Source organism: Rhinatrema bivittatum, chromosome 4 (assembly GCF_901001135.1).
Source record: "Rhinatrema bivittatum chromosome 4, aRhiBiv1.1, whole genome shotgun sequence".
Classification (NCBI taxonomy): domain Eukaryota; kingdom Metazoa; phylum Chordata; class Amphibia; order Gymnophiona; family Rhinatrematidae; genus Rhinatrema; species Rhinatrema bivittatum.
In genome coordinates this window covers 283,555,730-283,574,394 of record NC_042618.1, presented here as the reverse complement: position 1 = coordinate 283,574,394, position 18,665 = coordinate 283,555,730, and the positions used below count along the sequence as shown (strand labels likewise).

Here is an 18,665-nt window from a genome sequence, read left to right as displayed (position 1 = left end):
CCAGAAGGTGAAGTGCTACCGCCAGCAGAATGGAAGCTGGAATGGGAGCTGGAGGAGTGCTGGCCATTGGAGCGGTGTCCAGTCGATTGGCCAGGTGTTCCACAGTCGCAGCGAGCACATCCAGGCATTGCTGTTGTTGCTGCAACCTCTGGGCCAGTCCAGGAATAGCCTGTAAGCCAGACAGGTCCACCGGGTTCATGGCCTCGGCAAACTGTAAGGAAGGTGGATCCTTGAGCCAAGACGAGGTTGTTGCCACCACCAAGGAGAGGATCCTGGTGGTCCTTGTCGTCTGGAGGTAGTTCCGGGAGAGAGAACCCAATAGGACTTTCACCTATATCAGCCCACATTCCCCGCGGGTTGAGCCTTTGGGTGCCGGGGCCATCAGAACTTAGGCGCGGGTCTCTCAGACAACAGGCAGAAACAGGTCGGACAAAGCAAAGGTCAAGGCAGGCAGCAGGCTGCACGAAGTGGAGACCAGGCCGAGGTCTGGGCAGGCAGCGAACAAGCAGAGGCATAGGACCGGGCAGAAGATCAGAGCAGGCAGCAGACAAGCAGAAACGAAGAACCAGGCTGAAGATCAGGGCGGGCAGTGGAAACCAGGAGACAAGCAAGATCGGAGCCAGAAGATCAATCCAAGGAAGCAGGGACGAGAAGGAGCTGGATGGAAGCAGGAGCTGGAACAGGACTAGGGCTGGAGCAGGATCAGGAGCAAGATCCAGAGCAGGAGGCAGAAGAACCACAGGAATGCAAGATCAGGATGCAGACAACACACACTCACCAAAAGCTGGATCTGTTGCGAGGAGGATGTGTCATTATTGGGATTCATATCATTCCAGAATGTCAGAAACCCTAGAAGAAGGGGAATGTTTCTTGGGGGAGCAAGAGTCAACAGTGCTGCAGCTGTTTCTTAAAGAGGAACTGATGTCCCTCATTACAAATGTATTGGCTGCCCTTAAGATACAGGATTCCCAAGGGAATCCTATGAATGGAAGGGGATATTACTACCCTTAACATAAGGCTTGGGGATAGCCTGCATGGATCGGCAGTTACTACCTTTAACAGAAAACATGGAAGTAACCTGCATGAAATGGCAGTTACTACCATAAGAAACTTGCTGGAACATTTAGTCTTTTTCTGCCATCATTACTATATTACTATCAGGCCAATACAGAACGGTGCGCTCGGCCGAGCGTACCATTTAGCTCCCGTTTGGCCGCGTGTTTTTGACGCACTATTATTACCCCTTATACTGTAAGAGGTTATAGCGCGTGGAAAACATGCGGCCAACCCCCTCGAAACTAATAGCGCTCATCACATGCAAATGCATGTTGACAAGTCTATTAGTCACCCGCAATACAGAAAGTAAAATGTGCGACCAAGCCGCACATTTTACTCTCAGAAATTAACGCCTGTCAAAGGCTATCAGACCTGCTGGCAGCTGCTGCCTCCTTATTAGCGTGGGCCCTAATTTAAATAAAGAATTACACACCCAGGAGAGGTGCCTGGGCGCACGTCGGGAGATAGCCTGCATGGACTTTATTGAATGTGCCTGTATGTTATTACAAAGGACCTGGAAGCCATCCAAAGCCTTCCCTTTACACCATGTGATGGTACTCTCAGCATGGGATGCTCCCCAAGGGGGTTAAAGGGCAGTAAACTGATGAGCAGGATCTATCATCTCCCAGCAAAGGAGCGGTTTTAAGTGGTGTACCGCAAGGATCGGTGTTGGGACCGGTCCTGTTCAATATCTTTGTGAGCGACATTGCGGACGGGATAGAAGGTAAGGTTTGTCTTTTTGCGGATGACACTAAGATCTGCAACAGAGTGGACACGCCGGAAGGAGTGGAGAGAATGAGACGAGATCTAAGGAAACTGGAAGAGTGGTCGAAGATATGGCAGCTGAGATTCAATGCCAAGAAGTGCAAAGTCATGCATATGGGGAGTGGAAATCCGAATGAACTGTATTCGATGGGCGGGGAAAGGCTGATGTGCACGGAGCAGGAGAGGGACCTTGGGGTGATGGTGTCTAATGATCTGAAATCGGCGAAACAATGCGACAAGGCAATAGCTAAAGCCAGAAGAATGCTGGGCTGCATAGAGAGAGGAATATCGAGTAAGAAAAGGGAAGTGATTATTCCCTTGTACAGGTCCTTGGTGAGGCCTCACCTGGAGTACTGTGTTCAGTTCTGGAGACCGTATCTTCAAAAAGACAAAGACAAGATGGAGGCGGTACAGAGAAGGGCGACCAGGAAGGTGGAGGATCTTCATCGGATGACATACGAGGAGAGATTGAAGAATCTAAATATGTACACCCTGGAGGAAAGGAGGAGCAGAGGTGATATGATACAGACTTTCAGATACTTGAAAGGTGTTAATGATCAAAAGACAACGACAAACCTTTTCCGTAGGAAAAAAATCAGCAGAACCAGGGGTCACGATTTGAAGCTCCAGGGAGGAAGATTCAGAACCAATGTCAGGAAGTATTTCTTCACGGAGAGGGTGGTGGATGCCTGGAATGCCCTTCCGGAGGATATGGTGAAGACCAGAACTGTGAAGGACTTCAAAGGGGCGTGGGATAAACACTGTGGATCCATAAAGTCAAGAGGCCGCCAATGAAGAGTGGGTGACTCGCCAGAATGAGGGCTACTGCCTGGAGTCAATACCCTTATTAAATAAACATACACATGCTTACTGTGACTCCAACATCGCTCTAAGCTTCAACAGCAAGAGGAAATGTGGAAAAAGGATTCACACTCACAAAGAGGGGAGTAGCTGGCTTGTTACGGCGGTTACTACCCCAAATCAAATAAGTCTGATACTTCACTTTCAATGCATATACAGCATAGTTCTCTGATTCAACGGCAGGGGAGAAGAAAAACTGATACTTCACACATCCAGCAGAGCTCTCTGCTTCAACGGCAGGGGAGAAGAAGAGGGTTCGCACTCACAAAGCGGGGAGTAGCTGGCTTGTTACGGCGGTTACTACCCCAAATCAAATGTGCCTGATACTTCAATTTCGATGCACATCCAGCATGGCTCTCTGCTTCAACAGCATGGGAGAAGACTGATACTTCACGCATATCCAGCATAGCTCCCTGCTTCAACGGCAGGGGAGAAGAAAAACAACCAATAAGGGCTGTATAACATAGGCTAGGTAAAACAAATAAGAATGGGTGTAGCTTGCTTATTGCGGCGGCTACTACCCCTAACTAATCAAGCTAGATATTTCACTTGGATGCAGCTCCATCACTGCTCTCTACATTAAAGCTGGGGGTGGAAGGGAAATAGAACCAAGAGCTAAGAGAAACAGATAAGTATGAGAAAAAATGTGTGAAGCTTGCTGGGCAGACTGGATGGGCCATTTGGTCTTCTTCTGCCGTCATTTCTATGTTTCTATGTTTCTATGTTTCTATAGAGAAGTGCTTTTGAGAATTTCCAAGATGGATGCTCTAGTCTCAGCGGTTGCTCACAAGACAACCATACCTGTTGAAGGGGGGACCTCCCTGAGGGAACCCCAGGACAGGAAAATTGAAGTATCTCTTAAACAGGCATTTTCTATCATTGCCTTGGTTTTGCAAGCCGTGATTTGTGGAGGCTATATGGCCTGGTATTAGCCACCCTGGCCCTCAGGGAGTTGGATCGGGTCCCTCACCTCTGCAGGCAGGAAGCCCATTCCAGCGTCCTCCGCCGCTGCCTCATCCCAGTTCGGTTCACTGCCATTGCAGCCTCGCAGCGCTCCCAGCACCGCCAACACCACAGTGATCCCTGGATCCCCTAGGCGCACACGCATGCCAGGGCCAACAGCAGGAAAGTTCCCCACGGCCTGGGATGATGACAGATCTGGTTTCTTCTATGAGCAGCTCCATGTGATGGTCTATACAAACTGAAGCTCACATCCCTGGCTAACAGATTTTTTATTTATTTATTATATACTGACATTTAAACTCAATTGAGATATCACACCAGTTTACATTCAGGTACTGTAGGTATTTCTCTAACCCCAGAGGGCTTATAATCTAAGTTTTTGTACCTAGGCAATGGAGGGTAAAGTGACTTGCCCAAGGTCACAAGGAATGACAGCAGGACTTGAACCCTGGTCTCCTGGTTCATAGTCCACTGCTCTAACCACTAGGCTATTCCTCCTCCAGTAACAGGGCACACCTGACCTGGGAGTCCCTGCACTGCAGACACCAAATGATTTTGAGTTACCAGTGACATTTCAACACCTCTAATGGGAAAATTTAAGAAGCCACTTGCTTAAAGTAAACCAATAGAAAGTGTGTAGTGCCTGGTAGGTGTATTGTTTGGACACACAACATTGGCAGGGCTCTCCAGCATGGAGAGAAAAAGCTGGACCCTGGCTCAATGGCTTGTCAACCTAACTGAACAAGCCACTTGTCTTGTCACCTATGCTGTCACATCTCCAAAGGCCCCCTGTGTCAGTGCCATTTGCTGGAAACACAAGCGTCAGAGGGACTAGAGAAAGAAGCATTGCTCTTACCTACAAGCCAACCATCACTGTTTTCTCCTTTCTGGGGACTGCTAAAAAAGGACAAATAGCTTGTCTGTATGTCTGCCTCTTTTTTTCCCTTTTGGTGAAAGTAAGAGGCCAAATGAAAAGGAATACAAATCTCAAAGGTGAATTTTCAAAAGTTGCATAGATACAAAATAGCATTTGCACAAATAATATAAGATATACGTGAGTATATGCCATTTTAAAAACCGCAACATACACATATGATTTAAGGTCTGTGAGTAAATTTACACATGTAAAAAAGAGGCAGGCTAGGGTCATTCTGGGGAGGGGCCAACATTTATGTGAGTAAGTTATTATTTTATACACAATTTATGAATGTAAATGTGGCATCTTACTTGCATATATTTACTCAAGGCTCATTATCAAGAATAAACATTTTAAAAGTGAAAAAAAATGACTGGGTAGGAGGTCTGGGTGAAATGGAGGTATTTCAGGCTGAAGAGCCAAGAGGGTCTTCACGAGCACCAGATGGACTGGGCGAACTGGTAGACTAGTTGGTAAAACTAGTCATTTCATTGCCACATGCATGTTAGAAAATTCCCTGATTTATACATTTAAAAGCTTATTTATGGGGGATACATGCATATAAGTAATGCAAGTAAAATCTTCTTGCATATCCATTTAAAATTTGAAGTACAAATGCACGGTTATGTCATTTGCACACTCTGATCCAGCTAAATTCTGACTTATCCAGCTAAGCAGCGCTTTTGCTGCCATTTAGATAGACAAATTTGAACTTATCTGAATAAATAGCACTTTTCTAAAACTTATCACACTATCTTACATACCCAGATATGTCTGAAAAGAACTACTTAGACAAGTAGTGCTTTTCAGATTTATCCAGCTAAATGCCACTACTTTTCCAGATAAATCCAAACTTGTATGGCTCGTTGTTTTTACATTCATGGGCATTTGTATGTGCACATGTACTCGTATTTTATAACCTGTACATGTCATATCCACGCAGGTTATAAAATATAGTAGTAAATTTTCATGTGCCCATTTACATATGAAAATTGGCCTATGCAAGCAGTTTTGAAAGTTATCCTCCAAAGGTTTTCAGTATTAGGGTCCTTAACTGGCCAGTACTCTAATGCAGGAAGACCTCAAAAGCAATGCTGCTAAAAGACATGCACTGCCCAGTTGTCCCTGTGGACCTAATTTTTGAGCCACGCCCTGCCCCATGCATAGCTGTGCCCCCAAACACTTGCTGCAAGCATCATTGAGCTGTGGCTAGCCCCATGCATCCATGTTGTTCTCCTGGTGCTATTTTTCCTCCCTACAGACCTCAGGGAGTCAAGCCCCAGATACTCATCCACCATGGGTTTCGACAAAACTATAGGTCTTTTTAATTATTTTTGTTTACTTAAGTGATCAGATATAGTGTAGAAGCTTTTAATGGGACACCAGAAAGAAGGAGGAAAGAGAGAGTGGGAGAGAGAATGGGGGTGGGTTGGGAGAAAAGGGGAGGAGCAGCCCATAGCTCCAATACCCAATTCTCTGGGATAGAGGAAAGGAAACTAGCAGCCAGGATGCACACTAGACCGTACAGGAAACTGTTAGGTAAACCAAGGGAGCTCAACTGGGTGACTGTCTCTTGACAAAGTAAAGAAAAATTTCCTTTTTTTTTTTTTTTACAGGAGCTGACTACCATGAGGGATACATCCTAGAAGGACAGACAGCCAAGGAATCAAAGGGCTCAACCAGGCCTCAGATGCATTGAGAATCTAGGCACTAACACTAGATTCTCAGTGCATGAGGTTCTCATTCTCAGAATGAGGTTATAAAAGAAGTGTGCCTTCTGTCCCCATCAGCTGTGAAGGAGAGGAAATCCCATTTGTACTGACTAGTCTAGCAGGAAGATAAGGAATATTCTTAGGGTATTTTATTGAAATCAAGAAAACTTTTCAAAACATTATAATTATAAGACACCTAAATTGCTGTGGCATTATAAGCTTATTAACAGTTGATGTGCCTATGGAAGTCTCTAATTTCAAAGTTAAGGAAGTGTTAAGGTAGTGTAGTAGAATTCACATTTATGCTTTATTTATTTTACCTATATATTTTTTTTTCATAAACTCATAATTACCCACTTTCTACATGGATAAAAGTATTTGCATATATTAACAACACACATACTTTTACCCACATATTTCTCTCCAGTGTGTGGGTAGGTCAGGGAAGGCAACTACATATGGAATTTTGGATACATTTTTATGACTTAAAAATTATCTACACAAAATGTATATGGAAATTAGAGGGGAGAATAATCAAAACTACCTAGGTAAAATCTACCTTCAGGGCTTGCCAGACCACGAAAAGTTTAATAATCTGTCCCTTAGTATTTATGATATACTTATATGTTTTTCTGCCAAGAATAGCATAGTATACTGTTGCGCATCCCAGCCACGTGGGTGCTGCGACCGGGCCTGCTCAACTCGCACTATCCTCAAACAGCTCCAGTCTCGCCGCTGCTGCTAGTTCCCGCCGTCCTCGTCGCTCACCACGGCACTCTCTGGCTTCCTCCACGCCGCAGGCCTCACAGTGGAACTCACGTTGGGGCTCTGCTCTTCGGACGCCTCGATCCCGCCACTAGGCACGCGCGCGGCCGACATACTAAAATTTAAAGGGCCAAGCGCGGGAAAACCGAGGTGGTCACAGAGTGATAACATCACTTGAGAGCCCTATATATAGTGAGGCCCTGTCCCCAGGACCTCGCCTTGGCAATCTCGCCATGGTGTTCTAAGTTTGCCTAACCCTGTGTTCACAGCATTTCCTTGTTCCAGCATTTCCTTGTTCTAGCGTCTCCTTGTTTCAGCGTCTCCATGTTCCAGCGCCCCCTTGTTCCTGAGTCTCCGTATGTTCCTGTATCCTTACTCAGACTGATCTCTGGTACTGACCTCTGCATGCCTGACCAGACGCTTGTCTGCTGCCTGGAACTGACCTCTGCCTGCCTGACCATTCTCTTGTCTGCCGCCTGGAACTGACCCTCGCTTGCCTTGACTACACTCAGACTGACCTTGGTATTGACCCCTGCTTTGGCTGAGCACTTCTGGACTGATACTCTGGCTTCACTTGGACACTCTCTTCTGGCCTACTGTGATTACCAGACCAACCTGCTTGGAATCCACCTGCAGCTTCCACCTGACTAGACCCGCAGGCACTGCCTGCCTCGCCCGGAGAACCTTCCTGAACTGTTACCTCACTGAGGCCTCTGGAGCTTCCAGTTTGGGTCTAGTCCATCCTCTGTGCATCAGCTGCACACTCTTGCTCGTGGTGGGCACACCCCTCCGCTACCTCTCTGGGAGACCATCTGAGGCACACCTAAGTCCAGGCGGGCCGGGTACCTAAGGGCTCAACCTGTGGAAACCCCAGACTGTTATTGGCGAAGCTCCAGCTAGCCTCTGTCTCCTGGTGTGCTCTGCCTCCTGGTGGCAGGCACTCTCTGAGTCCAACTAGAGGGCCGTACCAATCCTACACCAGGCCAAGGTTCCACCTCCAGTGCAACAAATACCCTACTAACAATGAAAAATAAAATAAAAAAATCAACTTTATATCATGCTTATACAATATGATGACATCCCTAAGGCAAAGTGTACATATTACTTTAGTAGTTAAGTGAATACTAAAGATTCTTTGCAATATTATGGATCTGACAAAAACCTGAAAGGGTTTTTATTCTTGCTGTAATATAAAAAGAATATAGTCAAAAATAGTTTTGATTAAATGACAAAATGATACTGTGCAAAAGACCATACCCAATGCTGAAATACTGCCTCATTTCTTGACGTCTGTTACGCATGATCGCTTTATATTCGCCAATGCGTAGCTTTTTGCCATCTACAAGGCATGTGCGTTTTGGCCGGGGCTTGTATTTGTAATCTGGGTACTTCTCTAGGTGTTGCTTGCTGAGTCTGGCTTGTTCTTCATAGTATGGCTGTTTTTCTAGGTTTGTCATAGCTTTCCAGCGAGACCCTGTAAAACAATGTAAATCAGATATGAACCCTGCACACTAATCAGTCAGTATTCCAGGACCTTGCTAAATAATGAAGTCCAACAATGATTTTTGACATGTAGACTCTGTGACCCAAATGAAACACAATGGATGAACAGTATTTGCCATTTTTCTACTTGAATAATTTTGGATATCAGGTATAAATAATACATTTCTTCTTTCACATTTGACATCCTATTTAATTTAAAGGGTCAGGCTTGGTATAAGGTTAAAGAAACTTGGTGTAACCCCTGCACCATCCTTTTGTTGGCTTTGGAAGTGCTGGGGACAACTTGTGACCCCTGCTTCTTGTTTCTTTAATGGCAGGGGAGAAAGTTACTGTCGAGGCCATTAGGTTGTTAGGAGGACATCTGATACTTCCAGTAAGAATAATACAATAATACAAGGCCACACAATCTAGTCTTCAAAAATATATCCTTTACTGAAATAAGTAAACTGAAATACATAAACCGACATGATGAGAACGAGTTCTTGAATGCCGGTATAAAAAAACCTTAAATAAATAAATAAGTGATGCAGGTGAATAAAATCAGTTGAGTGCAAAATGAAAAATAGTGCAATCCATATAGAAAAACAAAAGACAGTACACAGTGCAAAAGTTACAATCACTGCAAATCTTCACACATTAGGTTTTTTGTTTTCTTCTTCCACTCATTGGAGATGGGATGCTTCTTGGCTTCTCCTCTTTATGGTTCCTGCTTTCTGCTGTACAAATGTCTGTAGTCCAGTAGCATGAACTGGAACACTCTTCTGAACAGATGAGCTTTAGTTGATTCCCTCCAAGCAGCAACTCTGCAATAGATCTATTGTTCTTGCAGTCTTTAGTCTGACTTCAAACAGGAATCTACTCTGCAAACCTAGGTAAAATATAAGGACTAATTCCCCTTTTACTACTCTTCACCTTTCGTGATTCTCTTTGGATCCCAAAAAATCTCCCTTTTCTTGGAAGGCCTGAGGGTTCTGACCTTGAGTTTCAGCCACCTTCCCATGATGGAAAAATGGATGAAAAAACATGAGCCAAAGGACTCATGAGGGCGATACTGGTCCTGGTGCTTACAAATGCACACAATGATTCTGATGTTTTGGTGGGATCCAGTAATCACTGAATAGTGTGGTTCAGTGTTAGAATGCAGATGGTGATGATTCATTCTAAGGTGAGAATCCTAGACTTCTGGAAAACTAACTTTGTTAAAATGGGGAAGTACCTCAAGAAATGGTTAGCTGGAAGGGAAAATCTAGAGAAAGAAGAAAAGCAGTGGGCAAAACTAAAAGCAAATATTTTAAAGGTAAATAATATTTTTGTAGGAAAAGTGAATAAAGGTAAGAGGAAAAATAGGCCACTATGGTTTTCTAAAGAAGTAGCTGAAAAAGTAATGTTAAAAAGGTTAGTGCTCATAAATTACAAGAGATCACAAAAAAGAAAGACAGGCAACACTATCTGGAAAAGGTAGCAAAAGCTGGGAAAATAGGAGGGCAAAGTTACAAATAGAAGATAAAAAAGTGTCCCTCTGAGATGACATCATCAGCTCCAGATATTTAAGGTCTCAGTTTTTGCTAACAAGACGAGTTAGCAAGGGAATAGGGTTACTTAGCTTCCTCCAGGTTGCTGCGGATGGGATTCGCTCTCCACAACCCTAGCTATTCTGCCTCCTTGGACTTCACTAGAGGTACCCGCTCCTTGGGGGCCTCACTCTCTTTTTCTTTTCAGGTCGCAGTCCGGAACCAGTACTCGCTCCTTGAGGGCCCACATCCTGGACCAGCTCCTGAATACTAGAGATGTGAATCGTGTCCTCGATCGTCTTAACGATCGATTTCGGCTGGGAGGGGGAGGGAATCGTATTGTTGCCGTTTGGGGGGGTAAAATATCGTGATATATCGTTAAAATCGTTAAAACCCGCTAAAACCCACCCCCGACCCTTTAAATTAAATCCCCCACCCTCCCGAACCCCCCCCCCCAAATGACTTAAATTACCTGGTGGTCCAGCGGCGGTCCGGAACGGCAGCGGTCCGGAACGGGCTCCTGCTACTGAATCTTGTTGTCTTCGGCCGGCGCCATTTTCCAAAATGGCGCCGAAAAATGGCGGCGGCCATAGACCAACAGGATTTGATGGCAGGAGGTCCTTCCGGACCCCCGCTGGACTTTTGGCAAGTCTTGTGGGGGTCAGGAGGCCCCCCCCCCAAGCTGGCCAAAAGTTCCTGGAGGTCCAGCGGGGGTCAGGGAGCGATTTCCCTCCGCGAATCGTTTTCCGTACGGAAAATGGCGCCGGCAGGAGATCGACTGCAGGAGGTCGTTCAGCGAGGCGCCGGAACCCTCGCTGAACGACCTCCTGCAGTCGATCTCCTGCCGGCGCCATTTTCCGTACGGAAAACGATTCGCGGCGGGAAATCGCTCCCTGACCCCCGCTGGACCTCCAGGAACTTTTGGCCAGCTTGGGGGGGGGGCCTCCTGACCCCCACAAGACTTGCCAAAAGTCCAGCGGGGGTCCGGAAGGACCTCCTGCCGTCGAATCCTGTTGGTCTATGGCCGCCGCCATTTTTCGGCGCCATTTTGGAAAATGGCGCCGGCCGAAGACAACAAGATTCAGTAGCAGGAGCCCGTTCCGGACCGCTGCCGTTCCGGACCCCCAGGTAATTTAAGTCATTTGGGTGGGGGATTGAAGGAGGTAGGATTTGGCAAGGAAATGTTTAAGTTATTTGGGGGGGGTTCGGGAGGGTGGGGGATTTAATTTAAAGGGTCGGGGGTGGGTTTTAGCGGGTTTTAGTGTGCCGGCTCACGATTCTAACGATTTATAACGATAAATCGTTAGAATCTCTATTGTATTGTGTTCCATAACGGTTTAAGACGATATTAAAATTATCGGACGATAATTTTAATCGTCCTAAAACGATTCACATCCCTACTGAATACCACTTCTGCTAGGAAGTCATCGCTGCTTACAACATTAGTGAGTTTCCATCTATCTCTCAGAGCTTTCCCTGGGACCAGGTACTCGCTCCTCGAGGGCCTACTGCATTCCAACTCCTGGGCTGCTTCAAGAGACTATGGTGTGAGTGTTATCACCAAGGACTTGTTCCAGAACTCTGCATATCCTATCTACTCACTTTCTTAGTTTCTCTACAGCTCAGCCACCTTGGGATCGCTGTTCCAATACCTGAGGGACTACAGCCCAGCCAGGCACGTCCATCTCACTACTGCCACCTTTGGTGGTTCAATATACTGCTTACTAAGAAGTCTTTGTTGCTTATAACATCAGTGAGTTTCTATCTATCTCTCAGAGCTTTCCCTGGAATCAGGTACTCGTTCCTCGAGGGCCTAATGCATACCAACTCCTGGGCTGCCTCAAGAGACTATTGTGTGAGGGTTACCATCAAGGACTTGTTCCTGAACTCTGCATGTCTTGCCTACTCACTTTCTTAGTTTCTCTACAGCTCAGCTACCTTGGGATCGCTGTTCCAGTACCTGAGGGACTACAGCCCAGCTGGGCGCTTCCACGTCACTACGGCCACCTCTGGTGATTTATTATATTGTCTAATAAAAGAACTAGTGTGTGTCTGTCTCCTACACTAAGCTTGACCAGTGGTCCCTCTCAGGAGCTCCCCCGAGGGTGTGGTCACCTGCCACTTGTCCAAGGATCCCCCCATAACTATTCTAAATAATAACAAACTGCTATCTCCAGCAACTCCGTTAATAACTGATTGCTATCTCTCAGCTTTAACAACAGAGCTCTAATAACAGATTGTTAAATCCCAGCTTTAACAACAGAGCTTTAATAACACTATGTAAGCGACATAGCGGACAAGACAGAAGGTAAGGTTTGTCTGTTTGTGTATGACACTAAGATCTGCAACAGAGTGGACACGCCGGAAGGAGTGGAGAGAATGAGACGGGATTTAAGGAAGCTGGAAGAGTGGTCCAAGATATGGCAGCTGAGATTCAATGCCAAGAAGTGTAGAGTCATGTATATGGGGTGTGGAAATCCGAAAGAACTGTATTCGATGGGGGGTGAAGCGCTGATGTGCACGGAGCAGGAGAGAGACCTTGGGGATGATAGTGTCTAATGATCTGAAGTCGGCAAAACAATGTGACAAGGTGATAGCTAAAGCCAGAAGAATGCTGGGCTGCATAGAGAGAGGAATATCGAGTAAGAAAAGGGAAGTGATTATCCCCTTGTACAGGTCCTTGGTGAGGCCTCACCTGGAGTACTGTGCCTATTTCCAGACCCGGACCTCTCCAGTTCTGGAGACCGTATCTCAGAAGGGACAGAGACAGGATGGAGGCGGTCCAGAGAAGGGCGACCAAAAAGGTGTATTGTCTTCATCGAATGACCTATGAGGAGAGATTGAAGTATCTAAATATGTACACCCTGGAGGAAAGGAGGAGCAGAGGTGATATGGTACAGACTTTCAGATACGTGAAAGTTTTTAATGATCCAAAGATAACGACAAACCTTTTCCGTTGGAAAAAAATCAGCGAGAACCAGGGGTCATGATTTAGAACTCCAGGGAGGAAGACTCAGAAAGTATTTCTTCATGGAGAGGGTGGTGGGTGCCTGGAATGCCCTTCCGGAGGAAGTGGTGAAGACCAGAACTGTGAAGGACTTCAAAGGGGCGTGGGATAAACACTGTGGATCCATAAAGTCTAGAGGATGTGAATGAAGAGTGGGTGGCTCGCGGGAATGACGGCTACTACCTGGAGATAATACCCTTATTCAATAAACATACACACGGTTAATACAACTCCAGCATTGCTCTAAGCTTCAACAGCAAGAGGAAATGAGAAAAAAGGATTTGCATTCTCAAAAAAAGCGGGGAGTAGCTTGCTTGTTATGGCGGTTACTACCCCAAACCAAATAAGCCTGATACTTCACTTTCAATGCATATCTAGCATAGCTCTCTGCTTCAATGGCAGGGGAGAAAGACTGATACTTCACTTTTAATGCATATCCAGCATAGCTCTCTGCTTCAACGGCAGGGGAGAAAGACTGAAACTTTACTTTCAATGCATATCCAATATAGCTCTCTGCTTCAACAGCAGGTGACAAAGACTGATACTTCACTTTTAATGCATATCCAGCATAGCTCTCTGCTTCAACGGCAGGGGGGAATGAAGAAAAATGGATCTAAATACAGACAAAAACCAACAAGGACTGAATTGCATAGTCTGGGTAAACAAATAAGCATGTGTGTAGCTTGCTTATTGGGGTGGTTAATACCCCTAACTAATTAAGCTATTTCACTTAGATGCAGTTCCAATACTGCTCTTTACATTAATGGCGGGGGTGGAAGGGAAATAGAACCAAAAGGTTACTAAGTAACAGATAAAGTGCGAAAGCTTGCTGGGCAGATTGGATGGGCCGTTTGGTCTTCTTCTGCCGTCATTTGTATGTTTCTATGTTTCTATGTCCATCTCTCATAGAAAACCAGAATGCAGACCTTTCTTTGGAGTTGTAATATGATGATTGGAGGGACATATGTTGAACCACATTAAAACTTTCTAAATGTAATAAAGTTAGAGAACTTATGTTCCGTTTAGTACATTGAACCTATATGTATGTATCCCACGTTCTTTGCAAAATTCAATGTAGCCAGTCCATTATGTTGGAGAGGATGGTATGAGATTGCTGGGAGCAAGTGCAAGAACTTATTTGAGTGTTAACTAATTCTTCTTTGATACTATCAACCTCCCTATGTTTATTAAGTAGAAGGAAGTCTCAAGACTTTTCTAAATTAAAAAAAATATTAATGGAGGCAGAAAGGAGACGCTATTACCTGCAGCAGAGGGACCCGGGGGTAAACGCTGCTTGCTCCTATGGTAAAGATCTACCCCAGCTGATTGAACTGACTGCTTTGGTTTTACTGAGGCAGAAAAGAGATGCTATTACCTGCAGCAGAGGGACCCGGGGGTAAGCACTGCTTGCTCCTATGGTAATGATCTACTCCAGCTGATTGAACTGACTGCTTTGGTTTTACTGAGGCAGAAAAGAGAAACTATTACCTGCAGCAGAGGGATCCGGGGGTAAGTGCTGCTTGCTCCTACGGTAAAGATCTACCCCAGCTGATTGAACTGACTGCTTTGGTTTTACTGAGGCAGAAAAGAGACGTTATTACCTGCAGCAGAGGGACCCGGGGGTAAGCGCTGCCTGCTCCATACGGTAAAGATCTATCCCAGCTGATTCCTCAATTGAGGGGCGGGGCCTGAGCCCGGAAACGGACTACAAATCAAACTGACTGCTTTGGTTTCACTGAGGCAGAAAGGAGACGCTATTACCTGCAGCAGAGGGACCCGGGGGTAAGCGCTGCTTGCTCCTATGGTAAAGATCTACCCCAGCTGATTGAACTGACTGCTTTGGTTTTACTGAGGCAGAAAAGAGACGCTATTACCTGCAGCAGAGGGACCCGGGGGTAAGCGCTGCTTGCTCCTATGGTAAAGATCTACCCCAGCTGATTGAACTAACTGCTTTGGTTTTACTGAGGCAGAAAAGAGACGCTATTACCTGCAGCAGAGAGACCTGGGGGTAAGCGCTGCTTGCTCCTATGGTAATGATCTACTCCAGCTGATTGACCTGACTGCTTTGGTTTTACTGAGGCAGAAAAGAGACGCTATTACCTGCAGCAGAGAGACCTGGGGGTAAGCACTGCTTGCTCCTATGGTAATGATCTACTCCAGCTGATTGAACTGACTGCTTTGGTTTTACTGAGGCAGAAAAGAGACACTATTACCTGCAGCGGAGGGATCCGGGGGTAAGTGCTGCTTGCTCCTACGGTAAAGATCTACCCCAGTTGATTCCTCGATTGAGGGGCGGGGCCTGAGCCCGGAAACGGACTATAAATTCAAGCCATAAGTGGCGCGCAGCAGAGCCGGCGCGCTGCTAAAGCCGCGCGCGTTTAAGGGGCGCACGGCTAAGCCCTACGGGCTTAGCCGGGCTTCGCCGGGATTTGCCGTGTTTGCCTGAAATTGTTCGATTAAAGATTTACCTCAGGTAGGATTGTTAAATGTTTAATATGGTGTGTCTCCTTTAAAAAAGCCTCCAACAAGTGATTCTCTTTTTTGTTATATGCATTGTTCCATTCTGCTCAGTATAAGTCCTGGTTCAGTTATTTTTCCTTTCAGTATTTTGATATAAATATGCCACACACCAAACGGAAAGCCAAGTTAAGGCCTCCAGCTGGAGTGATTATGGCAGATTCCGGACAGAGAACTGTAACAGAATGGATAGACTCTAACTTAAATACCCCTGTAGGACAGACCGCTGGAGGAGAAGCATTAGAACGGAATGCCTCCTCCCAGGCCCTAGAAACATTTCTAAGTCCAGGGGCGCCGGATACGCCACCTCCCCCTGGAGGAGCTGAAGGCTTCACGTCAGTAAATCCAGGGGATCCGCAGATGGAGTCCCAGAGACCTAGTGAGCGGGTGAATGAGTCCGTGTATTCTGCTAAGGAGACAGATATATCTGTGCAATTAGGACAACTGAGTGTGTTAGAAAAATCTGTGCCGACCCCAAAAGAAACAAGTACCCCAAAGACTTTTTTTACCATCGGTAGAAAAACAGGATAGTATTGAAGTGTTAATAAAAACGGATTCTCAAATTAAAAAACCAGTAAATATAACGTTAGAAAGTTTGTGGAACTATTTAGTGAAATTAGATGACTCAATTAATAAATTAAACTGGTGCAGTTTTGAAAACATCTAATTCGGCAGTACAAAATACCCTCGAACTGGAGAAACAAAATAAAGAAATTAGCACACTGACTACACGTGTTTCTCAGATTGAAAAAGTTCAGAGCTATCAGGTTACAGCAGAAGGAAATATAAATAAGAGATTAGAAATTCTTGAAAACTCTATAAGATCCCTAAATTTAAGGGTAAATAACTTTCCAATTTTAAATAAAATAGACTTGGTGGAATTATTTAGGGAATATATGTTGCAGATATTAAAAATACCAGAGAAATGTTTACCAGTTACAGTGAAAGCTTTTTATTTGGGGATCATGAAGAAAGTGTTAAGAGAAGAACAACTTGTAGAGAGCGCTAAAGAAAAGGAAAAATTAGAATTAGAGGTAGTTCAAAATAGTTCTATAAACTTATCTGATTTACTGCAAAAGTCTCAACAAGACTTGGTTGTTAAAGAACGAGGAACATTATTAATCCAGTTTGCTTTTGCAACTGATAAGGAAAACGTTTTGAAATCCTTTTTTCGAAATTGATCAAGTACTTTCTATGGGGAAAGAGTATGGATCTTTCCAGATCTAGTTAAGACGACTCAATTACGCAGAAAGAAATTTCTATCTTATAGGAAAGAAGTAATAGATAAAGGTGGATATTTTATTTTAAAATATCCATGCAAGTGTACTGTTAAGTTAGAGGGAAATACCTACACATTCACAGAGCCAGTAGGTCTTAGGGATCTCCTAGCAGGAAAATGATCGGCTTATATGATTAGTAGAGTATTGACAATGCATTTTTCCTTGACTAATGTTTTTTTCTATATCCGTTCAAATATCTTGAGACTCACTTGAATTTCCTTAAGTATAATAATGACTGAATTGTATGCTAAATGTTAGGTTGAACATTTTTTTTCCTGTTTCTTATTAAGGACTCAGTCATTATGAGATTTCTTAAATGTTTTGTTTATTGTAAACATTTTGAAAAAGTAATAAATAAAGAATTAAAAAAAAATATATATTAATCACACATTTACTGCATGCTGCGTGTATTACCATTGCTTATAACTCGAAAACAACTCTAATGTTATCCATTATAAAGCAGTGGTGGTCACTGCTATTTCAGTGATGGAGAAAATATCTTTTGCTATTAAAGACAATTTGGAAAATTATTGAACGTACATGGGGAATATATTAGGGTTGGGAATGTATGTCCATTTAATTTTGGTTTGCCTTATTATTTTAATGATATGTTGATTGCTCACTGTATCCCTTGTCAATGTATTCCAAATTGTTATTCATTTCTTCTTTGTTCCTGTGTCAATTCTATGCTTACTGTGACATGCTATTGGGCTGCTGGTTGTATACTTTTGTGTCTATAAATAAAGAGATTAAAAAAAAAGAAAAGGAACACAAAGAAAATTGAAAGTGAGATAAATCTCACAAATTTTCAGGAAAAGTACATTTCAGTGATTCTAGCTAAACTTAACGTAGATAAAGCATTAGGTTCATATGGGATGCATCTTAGGATTTTAAGGGAACTTAGAGAAGTTCTGACACCTCTACTAGTTGATCTTTTCAGTTCTTCATTTATTTTCATTTATTAAAACTTTACAACCTGCCTGTAAAACATGTTACTCAAGCAGTAAAAAGAGTCAGGAGTAGTTCTGGAGGACTGAAGTCATACAGATGCGATTTTTCCTCACAAAAGTGGAAGTATGGAGGAGGATGGGAACTGCTGCTTGGTAAGTCTGACCTTTGTGATGAGTAAATCAATTGAATTGTTGCGAAAACAGTGGATAGTGCAGTTTCTGGAATCCAAAAGATTAAAAGATCTGAGGCAACATGGCTTTTCAAGAGGTAGGCCTGGGTAGGTCTGGGTAACCAGAAAATTGGATCAGAAGAGAGTGTTAGATGAAGTGTATTTGGATTTCAGTAAGGTCTTTGACCCGGTTCCGCAAGGGAAACTTATAAATAAACTGAGCATCCTTAGCATGGGTCCTAAAGTGACTAACTGGATTAGAAACTGGTGGAATGGGAGGTGAGAAAATGGTAAATGGAGCTCACGCTGAGGAAAAAGACATTACTAGTGGTGTGTTAGTTCTTTTCAATGTTTTTGTAAAGGACTATTTGTAAAGGTTTGTCTTTTCTGTGGATGATACCAAAATCTCCCAGAAGACAGATAGTAAGATGTGGAAAACATGAGGAGAGATCTAGCAAAGCTAAAGTTTAATGCTAAAAATGTACTCATGCATTTGGGCTGCAAAAAGCCATGGGAGCAGTACAGTAAATGGGCTAAAATTCTTCCACAAAGAGGAGAGGCCAAGAATGTGCTCTGTGGGTGATCGTATCAGTGGCTAAAAAGATGGATAAGGCAACAGCAAAAGCCAGAAAAATGCTTGGGTGAATAGAGAGACGAATGATCAACAGAAAAAGAAGGTTATATTGTTT

General features: G+C 44.2%; 1 protein-coding gene across 1 annotated transcript in view; it reads right to left on the bottom strand.

The window, feature by feature from the left end:
- SOX5 (SRY-box transcription factor 5) overlaps positions 1-18,665 on the bottom strand; it is a 1,631,810-nt gene that overhangs the window by 77,281 nt on the left and 1,535,864 nt on the right. Inside the window, 1 exon segment of the mRNA XM_029600160.1 lies at positions 8,296-8,512. Within this exon segment, the coding sequence (XP_029456020.1) occupies positions 8,296-8,512 (217 nt within the window).